At 38.6% G+C, this 21361-nt stretch overlaps 1 protein-coding gene across 2 annotated transcripts in view; it reads left to right on the top strand.

Moving 5' to 3' along the window:
• FMN2 (formin 2) overlaps positions 1 to 21361 on the top strand; it is a 399785-nt gene that overhangs the window by 268853 nt on the left and 109571 nt on the right. For both annotated transcript variants that reach the window (XM_037986069.2, XM_073011866.1), the window contains one exon: positions 9351 to 9443. In XM_037986069.2, coding sequence (XP_037841997.2) covers positions 9351 to 9443 — 93 coding nt within the window. The remainder of the gene's footprint in view (positions 1 to 9350; positions 9444 to 21361) is intronic.

The following is a 21361-nucleotide window of genomic DNA, read 5'->3' on the forward strand; positions in this document are numbered from 1 at the left end:
AGATTACTCCTGTGAAACACCTGTTGAAGAGTATACTTATGAAACCATTCGGTCCTTGCTAGCTTTCAGTATAAACTAGTGTACCCAGAACAAATAGAATTTATGACAGTGGTAGGTATTGTGGGATGTGTGTGTGTGTTACCTCTGTCCTCTTTCATACATTTATGTGATAAGGAGATCAATCTACATATATTTAATTGGTAGTGATCAGATTCTTCTGAAATCCATCTTTTGGGGAAATAGTCCATTTAAATAACATCTTTTTTGTAGTATGCAGTTGGATCTAATGATCCACCATTGGTAAGACTAAAACATTTTGAGAATTTTCCAGAAGCTGTGGAAGATTCCTCTTCATTTATTCATCATTTTTCCCATGCCCTCCTTTACTGGCAGCTGTTCTGGGATTCTGGTGCTAAGTAGTTCAGATGGTTAACAGATCTCTGGTCAACTTCTGAGTTCATTGATTTATTATTTCCCATTCGTTCCTCACTTTATGACAGTTGGTCTTTTGTGCCTAGCACTACTAAAACTGTTAGCACTATTTGCCAAATTGAATGTTTTGTTTCAGCCCCTATCTCGTTTGATGTTGTTGCATTTGACTAACTTCTCATAGCTCACTATCCTGTTAGCTTCCTTAGCCCCACTCACTCCTGATAACCTCACAATTCCTTCTGAATCTTCTTTCTTCATGACCTTCTCTTTCTCTGCTGCTTCATGAAAGTTGGTATTCTTCAGCTGTTCAACTTCGGCCTACTCGTGTTCTCACTGTGTACATGCATTCCTCAAGTGGTTTTATCGAAATTCAGAGTTTGTGTTATCTGAGCTGCAAATTCATACATGCAACTACCTGAAAACTGTAGCTGGATGTTCCACTGACATCTGAAACCTAGTGAGTTCAAAACCAAATGCATTTTCTTTCCTCTGAAAGCTACTCTTCTTCCTCCTTCTCCATCTCAAAGCCACCCAGACTATACATCCATTTGGAATCCTCTGTTCTCCTCCCTACAGCACTCATCAATGCACATTAGAATCTCCATGTGGCCTTTTTATGAGCCTTATCATGGAGATTACTTTTCTCTTTTTACTTTATATTTTGGGGTTTTCTTCAACTTTTTTTTAGAATCAGGGGGTACATGTGCTGTCTTGTTATATTGTATGATGCTAAGGTTTGGGGTTATGAATGATCCCCTCACTCAGGTAGTAAGCATAGTACCCAATAGGTAGTTTTTCAACTCTTTTCCACTTCTGTCTCTCCCCACTCTAATAGACCCCAGCATTGATTGTTCTCATCTTTATGTCCGTGTATACCCAATGTTTAGCTCCTACTTTTGAGTGAGAACATGTGATATTTGGTTTTCTGTTTCTGCATTATTTCACTTAGGATAATGGCCTCTAGCTGCATCGACGTTGTTGCAAAGAACGTGATTTGGTTCTGTTTCATGGCTGCATACTACTCCGTGGTGTATATGTACCATATTTTCTTTATTCATTCCACTGTTGATGGGCAGGCACCCTGGTTGCTTCCATGTTTTTGCTATTGTGAATAGCACAGCAATGAACATACAAATGCATGTGTCCTTTTTGGTAGAACAATTTATTTTCCTTTGGGCATATATACTCAGTAATTGGTTTGCTGGATCAAATGCTAGTTCAACTCTTAATTGTTTAAGAAATCTTCAAGCTGCTTTCCACAGTGGCTGGACTAATTTACATCCTCATCAACAATGTATAAGCATTCCATTTCCTCTACAGCCTTGCCAGTATATGCTGGTTTTTTGTTGTTGTTGTTGTTTGTTTTTTACCTTTTTTTTTTTTTGGAGATGGAGTCTCACTCTGTCGCCCAGGCTAGAGTGCAATGGTGCGATCTCGGCTCACTGCAACCTCTGCCTCCTGGGTTCAAGTGATTCTTGTGACTCAGCCTCACAAGTAGCTGGGATTACAGGTGCCCACTACCATGCCCATCTAATTTTTTGTATTTTTAGTAGATACAGGGTTTCGCCATGTTGGCCAGGCTGGTCTCGAACTCCTGACCTCAGGTGATCCACCCTCTCTTGGCCTCCCAAAGTGCTGGGATTACAGATGTAAGCCACTGCACCCAGCCTTTTTTTTCTTTTTTGACTTTTTAAGAAAAGCCATTCTGACTGGTATGAGATGGAAAGAGATTACTTTTCAAAATGACTTAGGTTGGAGCCCTGTCAGGTACATTCTGAAAAGACTCCTCAGTTGATTCTGAAGTTTACATCTTCATGAAGGAGCAGTAACCTTCCATTCAATTACCAAGCTCTGCAAATTTTACCCCCTAAATATTTATTGTGTCTGTATCTTCCCTTCTGTCTGAATTTGACTCTTGCTTTTGTCAATACATATGCAGTATTTGTGAAAGGTAGTGAGACCAGACATCAATGTTTTTACTATTTCTATGCTTTTTGTTTTGCTTTGCTTGTTGGTTTGCTTCACTATGTGGAGAGACTGGGTGTTCTCAAATTATTTTCCCAGTGCCCAGTCACTAGCTCTGTGAATATTGAGAGGCAGAGTTGGGGCACAGGGCAATGATTGATTTGATGGTGCAGACTTAACAAGTAAGGTTTGAGTCTAAAACCAAAAGTCGAGCCTGTGGTACCTACCACACAGATAGGTCCTGACTGTGGCATATATAGCATGCCCCTGGTGGACTGATTTTGTAGTTTTTGGAGACCAAGTGTAGAACCCAATCTCTCTGCACTTACACCTACTTTGCAAGCATCTTGCTGCCTACATTGGTCTGCTTTAAGTGGCTACAATGGTGTCTGTTTCCTAAAACTGCACCCAGAATAATGTACAAACCAGGCTTACATGGAAAACAGTTGGATTTTAGAAGAAAGCTTTCTGATCTGATTACAGTTATTTCTTTTCCTTTGGATCTGTTACGTGACTTCCTTCCTAGTTGCTGAGGCAGGTTTGTAGATGCCGATGAAACTTTTTGGAAGCTGACAGAAAAGCAGCAACGCTAATCTGTGATTAACATTGATTGAACTTGGAGACTTGTATAAATTATTCCAATTCCCTACTCAAAAAAAAAAAAAAAAAAAAATAGCCAGACTCTTCAGGATCATGGTTCATTCCAGGGAGTGGCATGTCATGTTCTTGCTTTAATCTGACAGTGATAAACTGGTGTTTGCCCCACAGCGTGCCACTCTGTGGATGGCATGGATGTATTGGAGTGCATTGTCCAGTGGGAATGTCTGACATTTTTCTTTCTGTCCTCTGACTGGGTTATTCTTTGTATTTGGAAACCTAATGCATGCTTTCTGATACTAGGCCTTCAACATAATATAAAATCTTTTTGGCTCAGAGAGGTCTTTAAATTAAACAAAAGTTGAGATGATTGGAATTACTCAGTCATGCCAACAGTCTCCTAACAAATGTTTTTTAATATTTGGATTTGACTGTAATGCAAGTTTTCCAGGAAGTCTATCTTTGTTCTGTTTTTAATAATGTTTCTAAATGACCCTTCAAGTTTGTGAGATTGTAGTGTTTGGGTTTTTTTTTTTTATTTACATAGTCACATACCAATTTTGAGGATGATAAGTAATAGCCAAGATGATATGTTGTGCAACTCGATGTGCTACAGTTAAGAGAAGAATGGTGTCCAATCTTCTAAATATATTCCTTATATATTATCACACTGAGCATATTTATATATAGCATTGTGTGTGTACAAAATATATGAGAGTTATGAATATAGAAACTCTAGAATGTGACATTCTGTTTTTACATTTATCCAGCAGGCTCTTCCTTCTTAATATAGTGAATAAGTAAAGCAACAATTACCAACAAATAACTGTACAGGTTTTATATCGCACTGAGCTTTGGAAATTTGGATGTGAGTTTTGGTGGTTTACATCAGTGACCACTGAAGACTTAATATCCTTATTAAGGAAAGCCTTGGCCTTGATTATGGGCATCGTTGAAAGCACTTTCTTTCATACAGGGTCTTAGTACTTCCTCTGCATTTCAGACACTTGACACACAGAGGTGAATAGGATAGCCCTTGGCTTCAAGGAATGCAAATTATAATCAGAAACAAAGATGCACAAACAAACACATTCAATGAGATAATTAACAGCTTTTTTATTTTTGAAAGAGTTTTCTAACAGCCAGTTTAGCCGTTTAAGTGCAACTCCTAGTTGAGGCTGAGGTAATTTAAGTAGCTAGCCTAAGATTATAGAGCTAATAGAAGAACTAGACTTGGATCCAGATCTGTTTAACCAGTGCTTTGATTCTATCCTCTATCATTCGTACATGTTCTGTAGAAAAGGGAGATGCGAAGTTGAGGGGAGATTGACCCTCTTATCTTGAGGTGACAGTTGAACCAGAGTCTGGGAAAGGATAAGTGGAAGTTCAAAACTGGTCATTAAGTGGTGAGAGTATGTTTGGTGGGTGAATAGCATGGGGAAGGGTTGGAGAAATGTGAATAAGCAAGACATTTGCAGATAAACAAGAAGCTCACTATGACAGGAAGATACAATGAATTTATTTATTCATTCCACAAAGAAGTGTTGAATGCATATTGCCTGTGGGAGATTATTCCAAGTACTGGTAATATAGCAAAGTAAATGGAGACTGACTCATAGGAGATGAGAGTAGAGAAGAAATCTGTCCTCAAAACAAGCAGACTTGTTCTGTGACTCATTAAAGACCTGAACTACCAATGGTGGACTTTTAAAAACATCTTTTTACTTTGTAATGGCACAAGTATTGGTGTGACTATATCCAGAATATTTTAAAGCAACCTCCAGATATATCATTCCACAGGGGGTACACTGTAGAGAGAGATTTCCTCAGTATACAGTTGGGAATTCTAATAATTTGAGCTGCTTAGTAAGGAAAAAGCTGCCTGGAAGCAGTAAGAATGCACATCACTGAAAACACCCAGACATTGAACAGGTATGTTTCATGACCTTCTAGAAGGAGGACTGTAGATGAGATGAGGCTGCCAGCAAATGACGTTACAGTTTATCTAGAGCTGAAATTCTACATGTTTCCCACTGTGCACAGGAAATTCTATAACTTAGGGGGAAAGATAGAAAAAATAGAAAAAATAGTTTTTGCATGCATTGATGTACAAATACAGTTCATATGACTGCGCCAAGGACATCGATAAAATTAGGTGAAAATTAATTTAAAATAAGAAGGAAAATTATGATAGCATGCATTTTCTTATCTGTTGAATATTCTATTGTTTCAATATTAGAGTAAAAATGAAGGCCCAGAGGATGATTGTCACCATGTAGAAGACTTTGTCACAGTCAGTCTGTGATCTTTCTCTACTTCCCCAGCTAATGAAGTCCTTCTTTAGGTCACCAGACCCGGTAGATGATTTTGCAGGTTTCTAGTGGTAACATGCCCATACAGGATCCTAGACCCCAAGATACTGTATGATGTCATGGATGGTATGAGGTCATGGGTGCATATGAGGTCATGGATGTATATGATGTCATGAAGAAAAGGACAGTTATTACTTCTACTTTTTAACTTAAAAATGGAAAATGAAATAATTGTGACCAGTAATGAAAACATTAGCCTTCATTGCTTCTGGTTTTTAGGTTTTGCAAATCAGTCAAGGTGAGAGATTAGATTTTCTTTTTCCATGCTAGTGTATGTTATTAAACATGAGGCTAATAGGATTTTACTTTCTTCATTGGGATTGAAAAGTTATTATTTACTTTCCTCATTGGGATTGAAAAGTCATTACTTGAAGACTGTAATGTAGTAGAAGACAAGCTCCCTGAGGACAGGGGTTTTGTCAGTTCTGTTTGTGGCAGTAATCAGTGCCTAGAGCAGTCCCTTGAATCAGTAGATAGTTGATCGATGTCTGTGTCATGTATACATTAAAAACTGCTCAGAGGCCAGTAGTAATCTCAGCACTTTGGGAGGCCAAAGCAGGTGGATCACCTGAGGTCAGGAGTTCAACAACAGCCTGGCCAACATGATGAACCCCTGTCTCTACTAAAAATACAAAATTAACAGGGCGTGGTGGTAGGCGCCTGTAATCCCAGCTACTTGGGAGGCCGAGGCACAAGAACCGCTTGAACTGGCAGATGGAGGTTGCAGTGAGCTGAGATCGCACCACTGCACTCCAGCCTGGGCAACAGAGCAAGACTTTGTCTCAAAAAAAATAAAAATTTTAAAATAAAACTGCTCAGAGACTTTTGGAAACACTGTGTCACCTGACGTTGCTAGAAATAATTCACTGAAATGATAAGGGCTGTTAAATCTCGGCCTCATTTCCTTTAAGTGATATAACTTGTCTTCCATATATTCAGAAGCCTTACACAGTTTTAGGAAACTCTCAAATTTATGACATGATTTAAATATATCCTTAATATGCATCTAGAAGCATCGTTAAAGAGCAGAATTTCCAGCTACATGAGACTGTCGTAAGTGATACAGCCCACAGGAAGTTGACTACGGATGTCTTGTCATCTGACCCATCCCTTTCTACATTTCTGACAAGCAGTCAGCTACTTTCTGAATAATCCCAGTGACAAAGTGCTCACCACCTCAGAAGGCAGGTTACGTCACTATAGGAGTTCCGTAAACACTAGCCATCCCTGTTACATAGAACTAACATCTCTAACTTCTGCTCATTCAACTTCCTCTTTCCTTGAGATCAACACAGAGAATGTCAACACCCAGTCATCCATGAGACCACACTTCAGCTCTTTGAAAACAGCTCCTGTATTTTATCTTACACTTCCTTAGGCTGAACTCCACTTGGTCCTTAGAAAAACAATAGCAGCAATAGCTCCTGTTTTTTGTGCATGTACTTCGCTAGCACAAAGTCAGTTTCAGACATTTTACACCCGTTGTGGCTAATCATCACACTAATGTTAGAGATTTTATTAAACTCACTACCATATAATGCAACTAAGATCTAAAAAGGTTAGGTAATTAGCCCCAAATCATAAGGCACATTCAGTGGATGGGTGACCTAGAATTTTAAACCCTGTCTGCTAGATTTCAACATCTAGAATGTTATTTCCACTTAAGTAACTATTTATACAGCAACTAACCCATCCAACAGCAATTTATTGCCTAAGTCAGGCACAAATGGAAATAAGATGGATTTCCTTTCAAGTAGCTCAGTCTAGTGGGGCAGAAGACACACAGTTACAAATAACTTTAATATAGTGTGGTAGTTGATATTGAATCCCACCTCCTCAGCTTGCGAACTATAGAAATGTGGGCAATCTCTTTGTAGTTCATTTTTCTCTGATGTAAAGTAAGCATGTTAATCATCTACTTCAAAGGGTTTTATGAGGATTGAATGGAACAGTACGGGTAACATGCTTAATACTATCCCTGGCACATAACAAGTACTCAGTAAATGATAGCCTTAACTCTGTATGTACAAGATGCCCCGGAATCACCAAAGAGGGACACCTCATCCTGCTTGGAGACAAGTGGCAGGGAATGGAGAAAAGCAGGCCCTGTGGGGAGGTCAGGGAATGCTTTTCAGGGGCAGTTACGCCTGGAGATTAACATTTGCATTGAGTCTGCGGAAGATAGCAGGACTAGAGGGAGATGGATGGTTTGAAAGATGGTTGGAATGTTGACATTGTAGTGATGCTACAAGTCATGGTGCAGGCTTTGCAATTCTTCCTGTATTCAGAGTGTAGCTGAGAGGGCGGAGGTCACGGAACAGTTTTAGATTGGGTCTCTTCTGGATGGCTTTTAAGGCTATGAGGAGGAGCATGGATCTGTGGAAGACTGGAGATGGGAAGCCAAGGGTAAGAGGTTTTCACAGTAGCTTCAGTAGGAACAATGAGGGCATTTGTACCAGAATAGAACAGGAATGGAGAGGATGGGGTCAGCTGAAGAATGGAGGTAAAAACTACAGGATGTTGGAATAAAGAGAGGGAGTTGAGAGTGAGTCTCCTGTTTTGGCTTAAGTTACTTAGGTCAGGTGGTGGCGCTACCAGTGAAGGGAGAATAAGGGAGGTGGAAGGTTTAGAGAAGTCCATGAGGAATTCTGTTCGGGTGAAAGTTTCATGTGTTGAGTCTGGAGCTATGGAATACATGGGCTATGGATATGGGTTAGAAGTTCTCCAGCATCCAACCTGCAAGAGGTTACCTGGGCACAGGTGAGGGATAAGAAGCAGACAGGCAGGGAGAACCCTGGATCTGCCTACACTGGTCTTAGATTTTACTAAGCCCAAAGTCATCCACATTTGCTGGGAAGAATGTATACTAATAATACAGCCTTCCTAGATTCCCATACTTAAACTAATGACCTGGAGGGAAAAAAGAGAAAACTAGCTTTATAAGAAAAAGAAAATATATTAGAAATGCAGACAGAGTCTCCTGGGAGAAACGGCAACCTTACCTTAAGAACTGTAGTGAGAGGTTTTGCATTTGTTTGTGTTTTTTTTTTTCATCAGATGTGTTCTATCCAAAGTTTTGTGTTTAAATATGTACTTTTCATTGTTAAATTACCTCCTAACTGGCTCTGGTTTCTTGCTATCACCATAATGGCAGACATTTCTTCAGCAATCTTCTTAGAGGTACTTCTTGATATTAATCCAAGTGGAATCTGTAGGCTACCTAAGACATTCATGATTCCACCGGCATGAAAAGAGGATAAACTTTGGTGTTAGATCAGGCTTTCAGTTACGAATGTGCTGCTTATTACCTGTGGACCCTTGAGCAAATTAGCGCCTTATTTGAGCCTTAACTTTCTCAGTTGTAAAAGGAAGTAATAATGTCTGCTTTATGGGCTTAATTCTAAGGATTACATTAAATAATGGATAAAATGCATCTGACATGTAATAGATGCCCTAAAATTATTGGATGCTGTACTAACATTACCACCCATGTTATTATTTTTTATTTTTCAGAAATTTGGTCTTTAGGAATAAACTTTTATTATCAGTCAGTTGATAATGATGATGATGATAGAAAATAGTTACTTATTGCTTTACTCTGTGCCAGGCATTATTCTAACACTTTACGTCTCTTAACAGATGTGATCCTTATAACTGCACTGTGAGGCAGGCTCTGCTATCATGCCCATTTTACAGATGAAGAGACTGAGATTTAGAGGTTATATAACATTTCCAACTGATTGGTTTGGGAATAATCAAACTGAGATGATAAATTCTGCACAATTTCTTTTTACAGCCCTCTAAAAGGAAGACTTGATCATCGGCTTCTCATGTCCGTATTTGGATGTTTCCAAAATGTGTGCAGAACATATGCTGATTAGGGGAGTTAACAGAATTTTCTAACATTAGCTAAGATGTTTTCAAAATTGCCTTAATGCTCCACTAACAGTGTGACACTCTAAATAATGTTCTGTCTAATTTCAGCCTGTGAAGTTGAAGCGGGGAAAGTATACCAGGTCTCCTCAAAAGAGCACATGCAGCCTTTTAAAGAGAACATGGAACAATTTATTATTCAAGGTAAATTCCAAAGAGATGTGTTATGTTTTTCTCCCCTTACAGAAAAAAAAAAAAAAAAAAGGTAAAAGGCATTGTTTGAAAAATACATATTGCTTTAAAAGGGCTTATTTTGACATTACAGAAAAACAGATTAAGTTGAATTATGAGTCACAGAGTTGTAAGAGGCTAGCAATTTGATAAACATGCTATTTTGTGGATAATGTTCATTATTAATGTTTGCTTGCATGACAGTAAATACACTAGATATTAGTTAAAATAACTCATCTTTGTAAGACATTAACAGTTCTATGCTTTTTGTGATAGAAAATTAGATGGTATTATTTTACATTTTAATCGTGCTGATGACCTCATTTCAACCTGGTATTTATTTGACTTGTCAAAACATTGTATCCAGAGAACAGACTATATTGATGTTGTTCAGATCTTCAGAGCATTATTTGCAGTTTTTTAATGGGATACACCAATACCTCTGGATATTCAACACCTTTCTTCCAGGGAGCTTAAAAACGTTATAAATATTATCTCATGGACTCTTCCTGCGTTTCTAGGAGATAGGCAGGGATGGAAAATTTTAGAAGACAATAAAGAAACAAAAAAAATTTAAGAGGAAAACATCTATTAAACGTCTTGATGTTTGAAATCACTGAAACTTATAATTATATCAAAGCATTTACTACTCAAAATATTTCAACTTTGGAATGTTCCATCTCCTCTGAAGATCAGATTTGTATCATGCCACGCTCTGGGAAAGTTCTTTCTGTTTCAGGAATTCTCCTAGAGGCTGACATGGCTTGAGACTGAGGCCAAGAAAACTCTGAAGATTGGCTCCATACTTTATTTTGTTATAGATTGTTCAAGTGTCATTAATGATGACTTACAATGAATTAGTCATACTACAATTTGATTAAATGTTAGGCACAGCTTTTTTAAAATGGGAAAATACTATTTAATCATTTAAGATAATTGTGAAGATTGAAACAGAACTCTGGTGAAACTCATAAATCAAGGTGAATGTCATTTTCAAATTCCGCGGTCTTCATAACTTAGAGTGGAAAATCTACTCATTGATTCTTAAAGGATCCTTTGACTGAAATCGTTAGTCCTGTAGTAAATATTAGGGAACATTTTGTAAACTCATTCCACTCTTAGTAGTGAATAAAAGTGAATCGTGCTTTTTCCATCTAGTGAGTTTGTAGAGTCAAGAATATGTAGCACATTTTTAAAAAATGTAACAGGAAATAATATAGGTAAAAGCATAGAATATTCATTTTTGTCATATAAGAAGAAAGGAATCCTTAATCCTAGGATTTATTCAAAAAAGCAATCAAGCAATTCACTGGATTTCACATCCAAAATGTAAACAAGTGTCACTCTTATTCTTGGTCACATTATATGTGATTTATTATATAATATTTTGAATCCACAATTTATAGACCAGGCATTGAGACTGGTGTTTTCCATACTGAATAGTGAAATTATAATTTGCAACACGTGTGCTTTCAAAACACAGACTGTCAGCCAAATATCATATCTCTGGTAGTCATTTATAATGATTTGAAAGGCAGTTAGAGGTGTTTGGATTTGTCTAGTGGTTCCCTGGTAGGAAAGATGGGATTGCCCAGTCATACTAAATGTGTAAGCAAGTATCTCTTTGGATTTTAACAACCTTTCAGTTTTTTTTTTTTTTTTTTTTTTTTTTTTTTTTTTTTGAGACGGAGTTTCGTATTGTCACCGGACTGGTGTGTAGTGGTGCGATCTCAGCTCACTGCAACCTCCACCTCCCAGGTTCAAGTGATTCTCCTGCCTCAGCCTCCCGAGTAGCTGCAATTACAGGCATCTGCCACCATGCTCGGCTAATTTTTTGTATTTTTAGTAGAGATGGGGTTTCACTATGTTGGCCAGGCTGTTCTTGAACTCCTGACCTTGTGATCCACCCACCTCGGCCTCCCAGAGTGCTGGGATTACAGGCATGGGCCACCGTACCCAGCCAGGAAGATCTTTTAACCTCCTTATTATGAAACTCAGATATTAACTCTTTTTTATACTTCTCCATGTTAAATGAAAACAATGTTGTAAGGATACTAACCTATATACTGTATTCTTAGAAGTAGGAAATGCTTCACCTTTTTGCTGTTAAGTTAAACAAGATGAGTCTTCATGGCACCCCTTCCACCACTTTCAGTTGCCTTTTTGTTTCTTCTCTGCATCTGCTCTTCTTTGTTCATTTAGAAATATTTTAATGCTTTCAATATGCCCAGCTATTCTGTTGGGTATGATTTACAGCAGTGAATAAGAATGTATGTGTCTTAATGGACCTTACATTCTGCATTATGTGGAAGACAGGTGATAACAACAACATAAACAACAACAGAAAATTTTTTGAAAAAAACCTGTGTACATCAAATGTGCGTAGATCAAGTGTGTTAACAATATGAAGGAATAAAAGTCTCACTTTAAGCATAGTCACTCTCAAAGCTGTTTTCAATAACATGTAGGGAAACAATGGAGTTCCAAATATGTTTCCTGTTCTAGTCCATTTTCATACTGCTATAAAGAACTGCCCGAGACTGGGTAATTTATAAAGAAAAGATGTTTAATTGACTCACGGTTCAGCAAGTCTGGAGAGGCCTCAGGAAACTTACAATCATGGCAGAAAACAAAGGGGAAGCAAGGCATCTTCTTTACAAGGCGGCAGGCAGGAGAAGTGCTGAGTGAAGAGGGAAGAGCCCCTTTTGGAAAAACCATTAGATCTGGTGAGAACTCGCTTCCTATCATAAGAACGGCATGGGGAAACTGCCCCCATGATTCAATTACCTCCACCTCATCTCTCCCATGACATATGGGTTATGGGCATTACAGTTCAAGATGAGATTTGAGTGGGGACACAAAGCCTAACCATATTATTTCCCTTCAAATAAATTTGTAAGGCCAGGCCCAGTGGCTCACCCCCATAATCCCAGCACGTTGGGAGGCTGAGGTGCACGGATCACATGAGGCCAGGAGTTTGGGACCAGCCTGAAACCCCATCTCTACTAAAATTACAAAAGTTAGCCGGGTGTGGTGGTGCACACCTGTATTCCCAGCTACTCAGGAGGCTAAGGCATGAGAATCACTTGAACCCCGGAGGCAGAGATTGCAGTGAGCTGAGATTGTGCCACTGCACTCCAACCTAGGAGACAGAGCAAGACTCTGTCTCAAAAATTTAAAATAAAGGTAAATTTTTAAGGATGTAGCCAATTCCTTTGCCCTCATGGTTCTTCTAGTTTATCAGGACATGATTCTAAAATTAAAATTATAAACTAAAGAAAATACCATCTTAGCACAAACAAATGCCAAATCTTTGCTTATAACTAGGCTTCCATCAATAATAGTATTCTTACATCAGCCTCTGTGCTTAGATTCATTTATATGGGTATGATTATATTTTTGTATATACAAGCAAAGTCTTTTTTAATGTGCCTCATCCTCAAAATCTAAAATCTCTTGAGCAATTCAAGAAACTATGCCCGATACTGCCCAAGTGTCTTTATTGCATTAGCTGCCTCTGTATAACAGAAACATGTCTTATCCCTGTAATTCAGCTATTGTGTGGTCGGTGATCCCACACTCTAAGAGTCTTACAGAATTCCTCTAGCCGTGCAACCCATTCAGTTTTCCCTCTCTATCTTCCTAGTTCTACTGAAGCCAAGATTTCATGGTCTATGTTTAAACACCTCCTCACTGGGAACATCTCTCACCTCTGCCCTAAAAGAGGTAGATTTAGAGAATGTAGCCCTACTGTTGTAAGGCATTCATTGTTTGTAAAGGTGCTAGATTTGTACTCTCCTTAGGAGAATTGAGAATATACTCACTCAAAAATTGTTCTGACCACCACCCGGCTTTGTGTTCTTCATAACACTTATCGCTGTCTGCAACTGCATCATTTAGTTGTCCCTCGATAGTATAAGCTTCATTAAGAAGGCAGTTTTGCTTTGCTTCTTGCTGTAACCCCATACCCAGAACAATGCGCAGTACAGTATACGCTGTCTTGCTCACGGGCATAGGTCCAGCAACCCTCGTTAAGCTCATCTCTTTGGCTTCTCCACATTTGCACCACAGTATTGAGCAGCTGATCATTTTTGTTCGTAGGAAGGTCCTTACAAGGACACTGACTAGTTGTCACTTTAAATTCATGAACCCACTGACAGAACTCCTATTTTTCTCGACAATGTTACTAGATTTCCCTTGCAAATTGAGCTTTCTCTATTTCTGAGATTCGTTTATATCATCCCTTCCCAAATCTTCGCAATCTTCCTGTTCCATTTACCTATGTCTCTAATGATAACCTCACCTTAAACCTCAATGAGAAACAGTTACGTGATTATACAGAAGCTCCCACACCTACCCACCATCACATTCTGCACACCAACAGCATCTGAATCTGTACTTTCTGTGCATCTTTCACTACAAGAGAAGGAAAGTCCTGCTCTCATTAAAGGCAGATCCTTACCCACATGCTCTGGACCTGATACTCCTATTTTTATCCAGGAATCCACTCCTAGAGTTACCTCCCCTTTCTCTCTCAACTGCAGTTGTATGTTTTCCTTCTGGACTTGATTCCTTCAACAGCACTCAGATGTACTCTATCTTACAGAGCGTGAAACTATAAGAGGGGTGCTAAATGTACACCTGTGGAGAGGACAAGTCTTTTTAGTGACTGTAATACTTGATTATTAGAGGAATGATTGGAGGGTGAGAGAGTGTAAACTACAGAAGGAAAAAAATACAACACAAAGAAATGGACACAAGCAAGTTGGTAGTTGCGTTGTGGGAGGGAGTAGAGTGTGATGAGGCTGAACATATATTCCTGGCTGAGGGACTTAGGCTTCATCCAGAAGTCTTGGGGTGCAGAAGTTGCTCTTGGGGAGCAACAGTTTCCCATTGATCAAGGGATCAGTGGGGACAGATCAGACTTGGAAGCAGACTTTTAAGATCGTTATGGTACGCTGGTAAAGGAATGAGAAGGCCTTGGACTACGGAAGTGGTGATGGTGCTAAAGAGAGAATAGCAGTGATGGTGCTGAAGACAGAATAGCTGTGATGGTGCTGAAGACAGAATAGCTGTGAGGGATAATAAAAAGATAGAACCAAACGGACAAGGAGACGATGGGTAGGTGTCTAGATTTTTAGGTTTGAGTATCTGGGTGAGTGGGGGTACTAATCACTGAGATAGAGAACACGCATGGAGGGAAAGATGTGAATGGTTGGCATGGTTACCCATATGTAAACATGCAAGTGGGCATCCCCAGTGGACAGTTGGGTATATGAGCTGGACTTGGCATAGAGATCTGAGATTGAAGACTGGGCATCTTAAGCAAGGTTATTCTTGCATGCATGTGGTCACCTAGGAGGATAAGAAAAAATAGATCCAGGGATAGTGTGCTGGAGGAGAATAGCATTTTTAGGATGGACAGAGGAAAACCAGGTTAGTAGTGAGGTAATAGGAAGAAAATTGACAGATTCTTTTGTTACGGAAGCCAGAATTGGGAAGAGTTTCAGAAAAGAGCAAATGCAAATACTCATAGTAGCACATGTTCAAATGCACTGAGTAAATGAGGACTGAACAACATCTAGGCTTGTGGATATGAAGGTGGAGGTCAGTGGACGGAACATGTTTCTTGGATTGGCATGAGCAGACACTGATTTTCTGAGCTTTTAACATAGAAGCCAAGAGCTAGAGTGCACAGATCTTACTGGGGGACAACTATAACTGATGCATACATGTTGGACTGAACTCTTTAATCAGAGTTACTGTAACTTAGCTTATCTCTATTTTCTGTCACATATGTGACAAGAAACCATATGTGACATAGGATTTTTCTGTCACAAAACCAACATATGTGATGGTTTTGTTTTTGTGCATGTGAGATGAAGACAACTAATTCTTAATCTCCAGATGGTCATTCAGCATTTATTTGCAGTTTGGTGTTAAAATTTTCTATTTTTTTTAATAGCAGAAAATGTGGGATACAGAAAGATGAAATAAATGTGATCACTGGGGACTCATGTTTTCCTAATATATCTCTCAGAACTCAGCACACTCCTTCCTTTTTTCTCTCTCTTTATTTTTGAATCTAATTTGTATTTTCGACAAAGTATACACACAAAAACCATGTTATTGCTGAACTATAAAGAACCTTAGATGGAATGGAAGACCTTTATGTATGGATCTGCTCATGTTGAAGTCTCTGGGAGAGAAATACAAGCCTGGGTCTCCTTTGTTGGCCTTCAGTGCCTTTTTAATCATATGGTACATTTTGATAAGTGTTTATCTTAAAACTTAAGCTTAACTGTTTTTTGGACAAATAGCAATTTTTTAAAAAAGGAGTCGGGGGTTCTCTCCATGCTATTACATAAAGTCCCTACCATGGTTTTATAAATCAAAAATAACTAATAGGATTTTTCACTGACCTTGCTCTTCATACTTCTACCCCTGCCTTTTTCCAAACATTTCTTCTTTAAACTAAGCATGGTAAATTGTGGCTGAACTAGGGGAACAGAACCACAATGAAAATGCATAAATCTGTAATCACATGCTTATAATTAAAAGAATGTTGAAACCCTGGCTCTTAAATATACAGTCTCTAGTATTGGTAATGCTATACTTGAGAACAAAGAGATGGTGAAAGCAGTGGCTGTTAACTGTGCCAAAGACTGAAAAGCCTAGTAGAAGTGAGTATCTTTCTCAGAAAGGAATATGGAGCTGTACTCTCTACGCAGGGGGAGCATGTTTCATGTTGTACCTCTGTCTTTTTCTGAAAATATGATAAAGACAATTTTTCCAGTAATGAAAACAGGTATGTTTGATTTTTTGGTGTAATCTTCCTTCATTGACCATTTAATGTTGAAAAAGAAGCATGATTGTCTTTTAAGCAAACCACTTTTACCGTTATGAATTTGGTGTGATTTGTTGTAGATTTTTGAATTTTGGTGTGATTTTCTGTAGATTTTTAAATTTCCCTTTTGGAGAAAAACCAAAACACTTGCCCTGCTGGTAAATCACGGGACTTGGTCTGAGCCCTTGCTTGGCCCCTCCCAGTTTTAAGCTTGAATGAGGACAGGTCTCTGGCTCCTGCCCCTTTCAGCAGGAACTTCTTGTCTTGTGTGCATGCATGTGCAAGTGTTCCCTGAGACCCAGGACAGAGGCTGCATCCTAAGGGCTGGTTTTACCCTCTTTTCATTCTGTGTGTACTCCCCCACCTGCCTGTGAAGCTCTCGGGGTCCTGCCAGCTCTACACATCCCCCACTCTTTTTCTCCCTTCCCTTTATACTGGGGGTTCAGAACTTCCAGCCAGAGCCTCTGCCCTTGTACTACCTTGTCCCCCACCCCTATGTCCCCTGTGCCCCCCAGCCTGCCTCCTGCCTCGTGGCTCAGGTGTCCCCATGCTGGTCATGCTGGCCCAGGCTGAAGGAGCAAGCCTGGGAGACTCCCCTGCCTCTGCCACTTTGTGTGGGTAATTGTGCTTTAGGGGAAAGTGAGGGATTCAGTAAATTTCTGGTGTGCGGGTGGGGAGAAAAAAAAGGTCGTAGGATAACACTTATTAAGCCTTAATACTATTTCTGCTGTGCTGAAGAATGAAGCAAAGCCATTTATACTCCATGCAATTTTAGTTTCATGACTCTTTAGGTCAGTCCGAGCAGCCATTATTATCCTCATTTTATGACGAAGAAACAAACTCTCAGAAGGCTCATTACTTGACTGAAATACAATAGATGGCAAAGTCATGCTGGAATCAAGATCTTTTAAAGGAGGCTGGAGCAGTATTTTAATTTAAAAATCATTGTAATATAGTAAGAGACCCAGATAGGGCAGTTTTGTGGTGTCAGGTGTTAGAAACCATAAATACAGATGAAATCCCATGTAAGATAACCAGTTAAACTCAAAAGTCACTAATAACCGGGCTGCCAAATGAATACACTTTTGTATTAGTGAAACATTCGTGCAGACACCATGAACCAGACGGACAAAGCTCTTTCCCCTATTGTGGTGACAAATGATGATTCCATTTTAAAGGTACCTTTCCTGCCACTCTTAACATCTGAGAAGCATGAATTTGAAGTGATTCTTCTAGAAAGAAAAATAGTTTATATCACCAGTTCTTTCTGAGGGTTAGATTTCCAGCAGCCACAATCATTCATTATACAACCGTAGATGAGACTTGATCAAAGAGCCTCTGACGAGTGACGGGGAATCGATTCCATATGGGAGTCCCTAACCACCACCTCCTGCATATTTCCACTCGGATGCTCCCACCGGCACCTCATACTAAATATCTCTAGAATGTGTTCCATGCTGTGTCTTCAGCACCTAGTATGTCACAGACTCCCAATAAAGATTTACTTCACCGATGAATGAATGAAGGAATGACTGTCCATTCAACACAAGCGTCTCAGTTGTTCTGCCCCGCTTGTGTTCTCTAACATTGGAAATAGTGCTACCACCCATGTGATTGTCTAAGACAGAAAGCTGGGCCTCATTCTTCATTTCTCTATGAATGAGTGATAGGAATATTTAAATAGTGCATGTATCTGTTATAAAGTACAGTACCATAACGGAATGTAAGTCTTCTCACTATTACTGTCCTCTATTTTAACCAATGTTATATTTCATTTCTAGCCTTCCAGAGATAATTTGCATGGATAAGCATGTGTGTGCATATATATATACACACACACACACACACACATATGTATGTGTATACATATACCACTATAAATATATATATATGCACATACATATATACACACACATATATATATCTACACACCCATACATATGTATGTGTATATATACTCAGAGTGGTATATATACTCATAGTGATATATATACACATACATATGTATGGGTGTGTAGATATTTATGTGTGTGGCATGAGTAGCAGTGTTGTTGTATATGTATATATGTGTATATGTGTATATATATGTGTATATGTATACACATACATACATACATACATATATACACATACACATTTGTATTTATTTAGTTTTTACTAGTGGTTACATGCTCTATATGTCTTTCTGCCTTTTGTCTTTCCATTTCCATTATGAAATATTTTATGTTTCTTTGTTTTATATTTTCTATAATGTAGAGATAACATATATGCATGTGTATATGTTTTAGATGCACACATACTTATAACATAAAATCTTATACTATATTCATTTTATGTTGAACACAAAAATATAACATTTTATTGTTCTTACACTGTTTATATGAGACAGCCAATTCTCCTCATTTTCTGTAGTCAGGTTTTATAGAGTCACTGTGAACACTGATTTAGTGAATACGGAACCATTGCTCCTATGGGGAAATACAAGGTTAGGTGCTTTCAAGCCTGTGGTCATATTCTTGTCAACTGATTCACTCATAATATGTGTGTTTATGTTTAATGACAGCTTATCTAATATATATTGTTCATTCATTAATGTTGAACTCTTGGCTAGCAACACTGTTACTCGTGCCTTAATGAACTTTACTTAACACATGTATTTCTCCATAAGGTACATCACAGCCATCTTGCACATAGGAACACTAGATAGCAATTGAGCACTCTGCTGGGGGGCCATTTAAAACAGTGAAATTACCAAAAATCCCACAAAGATGTGGAAAATGTGGCACAAAATAGATGGTGACAAGGACATTTTCACAGTGTAAGAGGTGAAACAAGAAGTGTTACCTTGTAAAACCTCAGCTGCAAACATGCTAATTTATATAACAAAAACAAGCTTGTATTATAGATGTGTATGTATATCTTATAACCTAAATGAGATATAAAGATTTATCCCAATAGCCATATACACCCAGGTCACAGAAGAGAATATGATCCATATCTGTCAGTCAGCTCTTCCATTTATCTTTCCCCAGTCTTATACCTGTGTCCCCTTCAGAGACGACCACTATCCTGAATTTTCTATTTATCATTCCAGTGTTTATTCTTTATAGTTCTGCCAAAAATGTAAATCATAACCGATGCATTGTTTATAATTTTAGGAACTTCGTGTGACTGGAAATATAAGCATAACCTGCTGCAACTTAGTTTTTTCTCCACTGAACATGGTTTTTGAAATTCTTTCATGTTTTTGCATGTGGTTCTATCTCATTAATTTTAACTCTATTGTAGGACTATAATAGCACAGATCATCTATCCTATTCTATCCCTTTTTTTTTTCCTTTGAGATGGAATTTTGCTCTTGTTGCCCAGGCTAGAGTACAATGGCGCGATCTCGGCTCACCGCAACCTCTGCCTCCCTGTTTAAAGCGATTCTCCCACCTCAGCTTCCCAAGTAGCTGGGATTACAGGCAATGCGCCACCACATCTGGCTAATTTTGTATTTTTAGTAGAGAGGGGGTTTCTCCATGTTGGTCGGGCTGGTCTCGAACTCCCCACCTCAGGTGATCTGCCCGCCTCGTCCTCCCAAAGTGCTGGGATTCCAGGCATGAGCCACCAAGACTGGCCCTCTATGTCTTTTTTATTGATTATGGAAACTACTTATATGAACATTTGTGTTCACAGTTCCTGATCCACATCCATTCTCCCTTTTTGTGTTGCAAACCTAGGAGGTCTGCTGAGGCAGGGCACATGTGAATCTTCAGCCTCGGAGGTAAAGCCAAAGGGTTTTTAAAATGATGAGTTCTCATCTGCACTTCTATCAGCAGAGTTCTAATTGTGTTAAATCTTTACCAGCACTGAGTTCGTTGATTTTATGTTTTTTAGTTGTTTTTGACCCAATTGACTCCTTAAAATGGTACTTCATTGAGGTTTTCATCTGCATTTTCTTGATGATTTTTGAGAAATCGTTTGTTTTCACACATTTATAGTTGTTTCCTTTTCTCTGTAATGCCTTTGTGAGTCTTTTGGCTGCTTTTTAATAACTTGTCTTTTACTTATTAAGTTATTAGGACATCTTTATATATTTAGGACATTAAAGTATGGTCAGATAAATTTTCCCAAGCCCTCCTCCCACTTTGGAGCTTGTCTTTTCATTTTTCTTTTACTGACTATTGATTTTAAAAAGTTCTTTATTTCTATGTAGTGATATCTAGCAACGTTTTTCTTGATGGCGCATGATTTTTGCCTTATTTAAGAAATCCGGTTGGGTGTGGTAGCTCACGCCTATAATCCCAGCACTTTGGGAAGCTGAGGTGGGTGAATCACGAGGTCAGGAGATTGAGACCATCCTGGCTGACACGGTGAAACCCCCGTCTCTACTAAAAATACAAAAAATAAGTTGGACATGGTGGCAGGCACCTGTAGTCCTGGCTACTTGGGAGGCTGAGGCAGGAGAATGGCGTGAACCCAGGAGGCAGAGTTTGCAGTGAGCGGAGGTCACGCCACTGCACTCTAGCCTGGGCAACAGAGCGAGACTCCATCTCCAAAAAAAAAAAAAAAAATGGAAATCCTTTCCTTCTATAAGTTTGTAAAGATAATGTTCTTTATTTTCCCAAGAATTTTTATAGTTTTGCTTTCACATTTAATCCTTCTGTCTATTTGAAATTCATTTTCATCTATGGTCTGCAATAGGAATCACATTTAATTTTATGTCATATGGATATTGCTCTTTTAGTTGTTTAGTGCCGTGTAAGGAATAAGCCATTTTCTCTGTAATATGCTGTACCATTTCTATCATGTAGGAACTTTCCATATATGTATGAGGCTTTCTTGGGTTTTCTCTATACTATTGCATTAGCCTATTTCCATTATTTATCCTTATAACAAAACCTGTTACTTACTATCCTATTTACTGTAAACTTCTAATAAGTCTTGAACTGTGAAAAGGCTAGATTCCCACCTTCTTTAGATTTATGCTTCTCTTGGTAATTTATTCTGCTATGTAATTTAATAATTAAGTTGTTAAGTTCCACCAAAAAATCTATTA

Source organism: Chlorocebus sabaeus, chromosome 25 (genome assembly GCF_047675955.1).
Source record: "Chlorocebus sabaeus isolate Y175 chromosome 25, mChlSab1.0.hap1, whole genome shotgun sequence".
Taxonomy (NCBI): domain Eukaryota; kingdom Metazoa; phylum Chordata; class Mammalia; order Primates; family Cercopithecidae; genus Chlorocebus; species Chlorocebus sabaeus.